Source organism: Vigna umbellata, chromosome 7 (genome assembly GCF_029865625.1).
Source record: "Vigna umbellata cultivar VRB3 chromosome 7, Vumbellata_1.0, whole genome shotgun sequence".
Taxonomy (NCBI): Eukaryota; Viridiplantae; Streptophyta; class Magnoliopsida; order Fabales; family Fabaceae; genus Vigna; species Vigna umbellata.
In genome coordinates, this window is record NC_142171.1 from 42,525,883 (window position 1) to 42,537,831 (window position 11,949).

The window sequence follows — 11,949 nt, forward strand, 5'->3', positions numbered from 1 at the left end:
CATCTAAAAAAATAAAAATTTCCTAGGATAAATTTGCGAACATGATTTAAAACTAATTTTATAATTATAATAGTAATATTAATAATAATAATTTTATTAATTTTTATTATCATAGAAAAAAATACATATGAACGTAACACATGTGTTTTTTCTAGTTTGTATCTATTTATATAAAAAAAGATATATAAAGAAGATTATTTTTTTATTTACATTTATTTTTCAACTTCATTCTTTAAATAAAAGTTTTTTTCAAATTAAATAATTATTTTATGGATTGTATTCTTTAAATAATTGTATTTTTAAATTTAATCATTTTTTTTCATTTGACAGATTTTGTTTAAACTTGACCATATATTATTTATTTTTAATGATTTTTTATTACAATAAATTTAAGTGGACATACATGTAAGACTCCTGAAAAATAGTTATAATAGTAAATTTTAGCATTTTATTAGTAATAATAATAACTTTAATGGATAGAAAAATTTAAATTTTTGGATATAAAATTTTAGTAATTCTAGAAAGATAGGTTCAAATTGTTGATAACTTATTTAGGATTTTTTTTAGAAAAGTGAATAGTGAATAGTGAATAGTGAATAGTGAATAGTGAACAGTGAACAGTGAACAGTAAACAGTGAACAGTGAACAATGAATAGTGAATAGTAAATAGTAAAAAAAAAAAGAAATTGAAAGGATAAGAATTCCTACGTAGCATGGAAGGAGTTAGGATCAGATTTGATCAAGTTGATGATTAAAATATTATTTTTAAAATAATATTAAAATAATAAATAATATTAAAAAATTAATGAATAGTAAAAATTTTTACCTTTCTGAAGAGTTTTCGAGGAAACAAATTCGGAGCAAGAGAAGTCTGGAATAGAGGTAGGGGAGCTAACCTTTCTAAGCTTTTATGTTATGATATAGTATTGTTTTATTACTATTCATGTCTTGAAATTCTGTGTGAATACTGTTAATGCTTACTGTACATTTATTTATATTGAATTTCTGTGTTAATATTATATGCTGTTATTTCGAATCTGTAGATAAGAAATTTGTTAAAACTAGTTGAGGAACACTTTGACTAAGGAAAGACTTGGTACTTAAGTTGTCCATTGTGACGCACCTCTCTTTCCTGGAAGTCTACTCGACAAGCTTTTAACTTAAATCTTGTTGAACAGATTATGTACTGTTAAACTATTGTGCAATATATCTCGTTGGAATGAATTCATGTTATTGTGGTAGATACAAAATTATGAATTTTAATTGTGATGATTGTAATTTATTATATTGAATTTGAATTTATGCGTCTGAACATGATATGAGTATTATGGGGAGATTTCGTAATGGTATAATATGAGTTGAGGAATGTGAGCATTGAATCTCGTGGAGAGATTCTGTAATGATGTGGTAATTATGTATATGTTGATGTTGAGGGTCCTGTAGTTGGAAGTTATCCTGATACTCTAATAATCATCTAGTCTCAAGTAGAGAGGGATGAATTATGTGGTGAGAGGAGCAGGAGGTCCTGGTCTATGTGCCGGTTTTGGACATAGTGTTGAGGATTTACCTTGTGAATGGTATGGAGTATTTTGGAAGTATATTTATAAGAAAAAGTAGAAGTCATCACAAGTGCATAACCTCTCGTGACCGCTCATCAACGTATCATCCGGATGAGTGTCTTCTGGGTATTGTGGTGTTCATTGGGTATTGTGGAACGAGTGTCTAATAGGAATTGTGGTATGATGGTTTGAGGGTGTATGACATAATTATTATATGATGTTAGTATCAAAGCAATTATGCATGTTTTATAAATGATTTGTTACATGTTAGCTCACCCTACTTGTTTGTGTTTGGGTATGTACGATGATCGTATAATTCGTTATACGGGAGTAGATGAAGAAATGTTGTCTGATCCAGTACCAATGAAGAAAGAGATCGAAGAATAAGCTAGAAGAATTCAAGTTATATTTAGGAGTTTATAGTTGAAATTTGAGTTTAAAATATGTATATACATATATCAACTATGAAATTTTAAGTATGAGATTACCGTAAATGTAATGTTACAATATATAAATTATGAATTATCCAATATTGGAATGTTACAATACATGCAAGTAACGTATGAATAAAATTATATCTAATATTAATAATGTTATAGTTACTAAAATAAAAAATATTGACAATATTTGTTATGTGAAATAATATATCATATTATTCTACTGTACAAGATCTAAACAAGAGTTATTAAAACTCAAATGAACTATAATTAATATAAAAGAATGTACAACTTTATGTTACAGTACTAAAAATAAAAAACTGTTATGTATAATGTATTACAAATATATTGTATTCTTAAGTTTCGAAACGAGACCCTGAACTTATATTTGAAAAGCATATATATTGTAAAAAAATATTCCCAATCATAAGTAACAGTTCAACCATAAATGAGCTATTAATCTAATAATATTCGGACGTAAATATGTGTAACAGATCATGAATTATTAAAAATATTGTCTGTAATCCACGTGTCAATCCGGTTCACCAAAGGTTTGAGCCATGTTGGATTTGAAAAAAATATAATTTTTTATACAGGCTAGTTTTCAATCCGACTCACCAAGTTGAATATGTGTTGAACTGCGTTGACTCACCAACTCACCTAATTTAATTAATTATTTTTTATTTTGTGTTTCAATACTATTAGTTAGCATTTTTTTATTATAGAGTAGATGGTGACACTAGTAAAAAAATACTTTTTTAACTCGCTATATATGTCGTGGTTTCGTAAAAACCGAAGCATTTAAAGACGCGGTGACAGTTTTGAAATTAAGATGAAGTTATATGCTTCGAGTGTAGAAAAAATCGAGGCAAAAAAAGTAATAATCTTATACTGATTCGGCTGACAGAAAGCTACGACCTCGATTAATAGCATAACCGAGACATAAGAGCCTCTATTGCTACTATCAAACCCTTCCATTATTACTACTACTCTACTATGTTTGTATGGTTTGTATATTGATTATTATATACGTTAGCTTTCAAAATATTCATCATAATTAAAGTGACCTATATCTTAGCTGAATCCGAGAGCCCTGAGAAATTGAAAATAAAAGCGTAATTAAGAGGACTCACAACTTTGTATAACAACTTTTTTAAAAAAGTACTGGTTGAATTTATTTTAAAAATATATATATTTGAAACGAATTTTATTAGTATGTTTGAATTTATTTTCAAAAAATTATTTAAAATAGACCAATCATAATCCTAACCTACTACATGAGAGCGGTAAAGAAAGTTATAAGAAAGTTAATAAAAGAAGACTCAAATGAAAAAGAAAAATGTTTCTTTAATAATTTTTTTATACCATGTTAAGAACGTATGTGATTCGTCTGTTTTAAATATTTTTTTTTAAAAAAAATTTAAACTGATTAGTAAAATAATGACACATAGCCGTTGTCAAAAAATTATTATAAAAAATTTATTAATATATCAAAGTCCAATAAAAAAATAGATCGAAATTGCAAAAGTGGTTAGTTGTGAAGTTTCTATACCAATTGTAGTATTTCTGTCAAGGCTTCACTTTAGTTTCACAAATTTATTATTGATACTATTTCAACAATAGTAAGATATATTGTCCGTTTGGTCAAACTCTTACAAATTTATTTTTTAAACTTCAAAAGTCTTGTTATCAAGGAAAATATTATATACAATCATAATTCATGACCTTAAAATAACAACAACAAAAATCTTATAATAATTCACGCTGGGAAAGTGAAAAACTACATAATCATAATGATATGGTTGAAAGATAGCGAGATAAGATAACTTTAGAATGAAAGTGATACTGCAAAACATGTAAATATCTATTGAAGTTAACTTCAATTAAAAAACTAACATCCAAACTGAGATGACCTAAACAAATATTCCTAATATTGTGACAACAGGATGAATCAAGAATCAGATAAATAATCAGGTAGGAGCTGATTGACTAGGGTTTTATAGGTATCATAAAGAAGACGATCTTTGGCCCCAGTTCGATGAACCTCATTGTGTTTGCAGAAATATTTAAGATGCTCAAGTGTGCAGTAACCAAGCATCTGACCAAGCAGTAAGAACAACCAATTAATCTCCTTTTTGTTTGGCGCAATTACAGGTCTGGTGCTGCTTTCTCGTTCGCAAAGGGGGCATTTTGGACACACTGGACTCATCCAAACCCGTGGAGCTCTTTTATGCCACTTATTCTTCTCTTTCCTAAAGAATTCGCATAGGCCATCAAGTTTCTCTTCTAGATTCAGACCCAATTCGAACTCATGCTCGCACCTCTTGCAGTACACTTTTCCTATGATCGTGTCCACATTATTCTCCAATAGATATTGTTGGCTATGAACGGTGGCGCGTTGATTCTTGGCCCAAGGAAACGGTGCAGTAATCGCTTTGCTCGTTTCTTTGCCCCGCGAAATGCGACGAGAACTACCCAAAGAGCGTCTATTTTTGGGTGCTTTAGCAGGCGCCTTTGGAGAGTTGACGCTGTGGTGAGAAGAGACCGACGCTGACGAAGGGTTAGGGTTAAGGTTAGAACAATACTCTTGTATTTCCATGAGAGATAGGTTTGTTTGAAAAGGGCTTACGAGAGGAAGGAAAGAGGTGGGAGTTTCCTTTGAACTCCCACATCGGAGGGAGAGGGTGAGATCTAGTTCTTTTTCTTCTGATTCCATTGATTGTAAAGCAAAATAGGATTTGGTAAAAGATGAAAATCTATATACATATATATATACAATTGGTTAGCGGTATACTAAGAAGATGATGAAGATATATACATCTACTGTACCTTTCTTTTACGTGTTGGGTTGTTCAAACATTGGAAGTTCGATGTTCGAAATCTGTGATAGAAACTCTATTCTTAAACTTCAAAAAAATAATAGACTAGGTAGTTAATATTCGGAAATCTGAATATCAAAACCAACTCCGATATGTATTACTTTTAACCGTTTTCACCTACAAGTCATGCAACTCTTATCTTTCTCTCTTCTGTTTTTATTCTTTTAATTTTTTTAAATTATTAAAGACGTTGGAGAGGAGGCAATAACACTTGTTTAAAGAATTAAAATTATCTCAACAAACTATATATATACAGAAACCAATTTTTTATGATTTTTAACACATAAACTTTTGTTATTTTACCAACTTAAAAAGACAATTAACGTCTTTTTCTCTGATTAACATACGTTTATTTTTTTAAATATTTTACCAAATGTTAAAATAGCAATTAACTAACCAACAAATGAGTCTCTCGAAATATATTGATGCTTCGATTTTCATGAATTTGAAGATCAATAAATGTTTGTTCTTTGATCACCTAAAAAAATAATTAAGATCTATTTTCTAACCAACATATATCAATCACGGAATTTTATTTATGATTTCAATCATTTTTAACCATTATTATTTTAATACGTTGGTGTCATGAAAAAAAAATCAATAGATATCATTTTAACTTTTCATCAATAAAGTATTATTTTTATTTATTTATAATATTATGATACTACATATATTGATGGAACGTTTACCTGAAACTAGAAAATAAATATAACATGTATATATATAATCCACATACAAAAACAAATGTATAGAAGGTAAGAATTTGAGGGAGATTGCATTACTTTATTGAATGTGTGCAACTAAATATCCTAAGTTCATGTGAGTAACTTTATATATCCAAAAGACTTTGATATGAGAAGTGCTGGTATTATATTAACTTAATACTTTTCTCAAAACTTGTTTAAGTCTTACTTATTGCAAGCAAACGTGTCTTATACTTAATTAAATGTACCTATAATTATCTATGTTACATGCATGTTTATAATTTCCGGATTATATAGATTTAACTTGCTCCAATAAGTCTCTGTGTTATGTTCTGATTCTGACTTCAATTTCAAATGAGAATTTTCAGGTTTATTTTAGCCTAATGTTGCTTGATCACTGTGCATAAAAAATTAAAATAGTTAATGTAATTCAACTTCTTAATTATAAGCTTAATTTCAAATAAGATAATCTTAAACATTACTATAAGTTTTAAAATTTCACATAATATTTCAAAGTTTATTAATATTTTGTTATCATATTAAAAATATAAAATAATGCATAACATGAGAAGACAACACCAAACTCTAAATAAAATTTAATTTCACGAAACATAAATCATTTATATTTATTATAAAAAAATATCTAATTAAATACATAAAAATAAAACGTAAAATTATTTATATTGTTCTTAAAAAATAAAAAATATATATATATTTAATTGAGTTGTTAATAATTTTTTGTGATTTATAGTATCAAAATATCTTGTACTTTTTAATTGAGTTGTTATTTTTCAATATGTCTACACTAACCGAGTAATTAGTTATTATCTTGTCAAGTCAATTTATTTTATTGTTACCAAATTTTATTTTATAAAGTTATACTTTTACGATATTATAATGTTATAATAGGATAATTTTCATATAATCTTATAACTTATAATTTCCATATAATCTTAATCTTATAAATTTATAATTTAAATTATAATACAAAAAATATATTAAATCATACTAACTTTTTTTTATCAAATATTACCTACAATCTGTTACCAATTAAACAAATGAATCGGAAACTTTCCTTCCAAGGTAGAAATATTATAAACAATACAAATATAAGGGGAGATGTTTAAGAATACTAACATTGATATAAATAATATTAATTAAATATTCTATATAAATTAGAAATAAAACAAATTTAAAATATATAAATTATTCTAAGCTAATTTTGTAAAAATAGAAATATATTTAAAATTCACACACACACACACACTTTGGTTGGAAGCCAATGTTGTGTTTAATTTATTTTGATAATTAACAATTACTACTTTAGTTTGTATTTTTTTTAGGATATATGTTTTTTTATTTCAGTGAAATTTGTAACTGATAAATATTTATAATAAATAAATCATAATATAATTGAAAATTAAAAAGTGGAGAGTGATTAAATGTGAAAAATATTTACTTTGACCACAGTAAGCATGTTGGTTTCAGAATTTCATCATTCAACAAGCATTCCGTGAAGGGAGAATTCAGAATTAGGAGAAAATTAATGCATATCAAATGATTCATGATTTAAATTTAAAATTTAATTTAATAACTAGTTTTAAAATAATTACGAACTATCTCAAACATTTTTATCTTTATCTATATATTTGATTTTCTTAAACGTTGGACTTTTTAATATGAAAAATGTCATAGAAATACTAAAAGGTTTTCTCTTCAATATTGAGAATTAAACACAGATTCTCTATTGCATAAATAAATCATGTAAAATTGGAACACAAACAATGCCAAGCCATTCTTTCAAATTCATTATTTCATAGTTTGAAATAACCCATTATACATAAAATAATATTTAAATTTTAAGAAGGCTAATAATTTTAAATAACGTAATATATACAAATTAAATTATGTATAGATTAATAGAATTTAAACAAAAAAAGTATAAACATACGCTTTTAATATTAATTTATAATTTTAGTTAATTTAAACTTAAATTTTACAAAATAATTTAAATTTAATTAACTCGTTCAATCACAATTCTCAAAGTTTTGATGAACAATGCCAACAAAATTGTCATAAAGAAAACAAAATATTTGGGCCTTGTAGTAGTCTAGCCCAAGAATGGTCAACACGAACCCGAGCCCGAGCCCAGTGGTCCAAATTAAAAGTTAGGGTTTCGAGCTCTTTACATACAAAGAAAACCCAGATTTTTTCCTTTTCGTCGTAGGACTGTGAGGGAGGGAGCGAGAGTGTGATAATCGTTTGTTGCCTTCTCTCAGAAATGGTTACGTTCAGGGTGTGTATAATTCTCACTACTTAGTGTTCGATCTCGTATAACTCGGATAAAGATTTTCATCGTGTAATGTTTGTTTGTTTTTTGCAGTTTCACCAGTACCAGGTCGTTGGGAGGGCTCTCCCAACGGAAGCAGATCAGCACCCAAAGATTTACCGCATGAAACTTTGGGCCACCAACGAGGTTCGGGCAAAATCCAAGTTCTGGTAAACACATTCTTCTTTTCAATCATTCGTTTTAATTTCTGAGATCCTTGTTGCAATATTCTCCTCTCGCTCGATGTGTACTGGTTTAGTTAGTTTCGGACAATCGGAGTTAGTTGACCCCGTTTCTGATTCTTTTGTTTGTTTAGATTTGAAGTTTTTTTATGTTTTTATTTTTTCTACTGATTAGGTACTTCTTGAGGAAGCTGAAGAAGGTCAAGAAGAGCAATGGTCAAATGCTCGCTATCAATGAGGTACTATCTCTCTTGAGACATTCTTTTTTAACTTTTGAATTCACATTATGCAGATGATCAAGTTTTTCGAGTTCTTGAAAATAATGATATAATGTCACGATTTCATGGAAAATTTAGTGGTAAACGTGTTTGTTATCTTATTCAACATATAATTTTGCGTTCTAGTTATTGTTAGTATTATTTGCTAGTTTGGATGGTGGTTAATGGTATCAGGCCAACTTGTTCTATGGTTTTTCCGTGATGTTTGTACGAATATTGTTATTGTCTGATGGAATGTGTTGAGAGAGCTAATTGAGTTATTGGCTTGGATAGTTGCTACTAGTATTTCATGTTGGTAACATCTTTGCGCATAATTAGAATAAAGGATAACTCCTCTTATACCAAGTAAAATGTATAAGCATAGCTTAATTTTCCTTTGAAAGATTGTTTTTATCACAAAGACGGAATTTCTTTATTTTCCACGTATGCAGTGTATCATGGAGGGATTGAGCTGTATTCTTTGTATTTAATTTTTTAAAATGAATTACTTCAAAAAGTATTTGTTGCTATGGTTTTTTATTTTACTTTTACAACGGATATTTTTGCATTTAGTTTACTTCTTAAGTGTTGAGTCTTTGTTGCTTACATATTCGGATTTGTTTTATTGATTCTGGCTTAGCTCAAGAGTATCTGTTAAACACAACTACATTCAAGTTTGCTTTTGCCCAAAGTATCTTTCCGTTTAGGGAAACCTTTACTACCTGAAATCGGCTTTCAAAGTAACTGTTTAAATAAAGTAACCTTCAGTGGATGTTTTTTCTGTTTGAAATACTTTCAGTGATGCTGTTTTCTTGTGCACTGCCCTGTATAGTTCAATCAATCCATAATGATTATACAGAAGTTCCGTAATGTTTAGTTTAGATGCTTGTTTTGCTTTTTCAATAACCTGATAAGTTAGTTTTTATTGAAATTTATTTTTGGACGTCATTTGGGGTTGTTATGTTATTATATTCATAGTGTTTATGCAGAATTCTCATGATGTTTTTGGCGGACGCTTTTCCTGCTCTATTAATAATTCGTTGATCTATTGTTGTCGTTACATTTATTAATGGGCATCCTTTTGTTTTTTTAAATCAAAGTTGCCTTTGGATTTATTATTTATAACATCTACTTTGTTTAAAATACATTTTGTATCGCCTGATTTCTGTTGTAATATTGTTTTGAACCTTTAGCCTTCTTAATATTTTGTTGTGCAGATTTTTGAGAAGAACCCAACCAAGATTAAGAACTATGGGATATGGTTGAGGTATCAAAGTAGAACCGGTTATCACAACATGTACAAGGAGTACCGTGACACCACTCTAAATGGTGCAGTTGAGCAGATGTACAATGAGATGGCATCTCGTCACAGGGTGAGGTGCCCATGCATCCAAATTATTAAGACCGCTACCATCCCGGCTAAGCTTTGCAAGAGGGAGAGCACCAAGCAATTCCACAACTCCAAAATCAAGTTTCCATTAGTTTTCAAGAAAATCAGGCCACCATCCAGGAAGCTCAAGACCACATACAAGGCCAAAAAGCCAAACTTGTTTATGTAATAATATCTGTTTAGTCTTTTGGCTGATCAAAGATAATTCAAGATTTAGTTTATCAAAATTTAAAATTCTTTTTGATCAGTAAGGGATTCTTAGTTCGACTTCAATTTATAACGAGTATTTTATGGACCATGTTTGTTTAAAGGAGATGAATGTTTGAAATCTTAACGTGATATTAAACTGTGATATTTATTCTTATTTAATACAATAATGTAGAAGTTCCAACTTAAACTTTAACCATATTAGTAAACATTATTTGTGTTTAAGTGTATGCTAGTTAATATTGTATTGCATAGATATAGTGGTTATATTAAAATGTAAAGTGTATATCAGTGGTGATGTATTGTGATTAATGTACTATGATCGTCTGTCGACAATAGGAATAACTAAAAATAAAACTCACAACAAAAGAAAGTGACACATAAGACCAACACATGTTTTGTTGCAATAACTTTTAAAGTGTAAAGAAATTTAGAAATCTTTTTTTGACTAAATCTTAAGGAAGATCGTTATTTTAATTTAATATTCTGAGTTTTAATTGATTACAGCACATATCGCTTAATATTAATTTTTTATCCATAAATAGTACACAATTGTTATAGATACAACAAATATTATAAATAGTAATAAAGTTTATCACGGAATGTGTAACCCAACCCTTTCAACTCATTGCATTTAGAGTTTTAGGGTGTGTTCGGTTGAAGGGAATTCACTGTAAGGAGCTGAAGGTGTTCGTTTGCAACGATTGTCGAAGACGAAAAACGATGGATTTGCAGGAAAGCACGGTTCGATCCATCTTCGCATTACTGAGATGATTTGCGCGGATTGTGATCACATTTACACATTTGCCCTAAGCCATTTCCATAATACCGTATACATGTGTAATCGGTTACGCAAACGCGTAACCGGTTACAGGGCTATAATTTCCAAAGCAACATGTGTAATCGGTAACCGGTTACAGGGAGATCATTTCCTTTTCCAAACTAACACCTCTTTATTTTATTTTTCAGTTTTTTGTATAATTATTTTAATATTATAATTTAAAAAGATCTACGTCTTAATAAAATTAGGTATATTATATTTTTTAATTTATTAAAAATAAGTTGATTATTTAATTTTTATAATTTTTAAACATTAATTTTATAAATTATTCATATTTTTTTTCTTTATAAACAATTTTACAATTAAATATAACATTTATAAATAACATTTTATATTACTTTTATGACTAGGGGCATTTTGGTAATCTTTAATTTCTACCAATTAAACTAATTTTTAAAATCTATCACATCAATCAAATCCTACACTAATTCTCACAAACTTTACTTCCAAATCCACTCTCAATTACCCACAAATTCACTCAAAAAAACAACTAAAAAATTACCTTCAAATCCATTCAAATCATCTCCCCAAATCATCTCCCCTAAATCTACCCAAAAGAACACAACCTTAAATACTTCTATATTTATTTTTTGTAAGTGCTTATACAATATTCACCTAAATCAAGATGTTTTATAAAATTTAGACTCAAAAAAAAATTAAAATACTTTTGGATTATACAAGTTTATTAAATCAATGCTCAAAAGAAAAAGTTATGATTAAACTACCTTGAAAAAGCATTTACGCATATAATACTTATTTTTTATACCTCTTAAGTTTATATTCTAAAATAAAAAAATATATAATAACTTTCTTGGTTTTAAAAAAATAAATTTATGATTTTCTTTCATAGTTCTTTAATTATTCATCCACTACAAAAAAATATAGCAACTTTCTTGTTTTACGAGTTTGAGTCTCATATAGACCATTCAATTCAAAATTTTCCAATTTCCCAGACACTTAAGATAAAAGGATCTTAAGAAATTTTTACCACAACTTTAATTTATTTCCTTAATCCTATTCGATCGTTTTTGCTAATGAAACTGTTAACTTATTTGTTTTCCTACCAAAACATGTCTCGGATACTGGCCTACAAAAGTTCAAGCAAACTATTGAGTAGCCATGAACATGTGCAGGACAGAATAACAAACATGCACAGAACAAGCA

At 28.2% G+C, this 11,949-nt stretch overlaps 2 protein-coding genes across 2 annotated transcripts; one reads left to right on the forward strand and one right to left on the reverse strand.

The window, feature by feature from the left end:
- Positions 1–3,947: 3,947 nt before the first annotated feature.
- On the reverse strand, positions 3,948–4,712 carry LOC148196054 (uncharacterized). The gene has a single exon (XM_088094303.1). It carries the CDS (start codon positions 4,710–4,712, stop codon positions 3,948–3,950), a length of 765 nt encoding a protein of 254 aa, XP_087950429.1.
- Positions 4,713–7,741: 3,029 nt separating this feature from the next.
- On the forward strand, positions 7,742–10,089 carry LOC148196055 (large ribosomal subunit protein eL20). Its single transcript, XM_088095531.1, has 4 exons — positions 7,742–7,875; positions 7,963–8,078; positions 8,266–8,329; positions 9,565–10,089. The coding sequence occupies exons 1-4, from the start codon at positions 7,861–7,863 to the stop codon at positions 9,904–9,906; spliced, it is 537 nt and encodes a 178-aa protein (XP_087951657.1). The 5' UTR covers positions 7,742–7,860; the 3' UTR covers positions 9,907–10,089.
- The last annotated feature ends 1,860 nt before the right edge of the window (positions 10,090–11,949 follow it).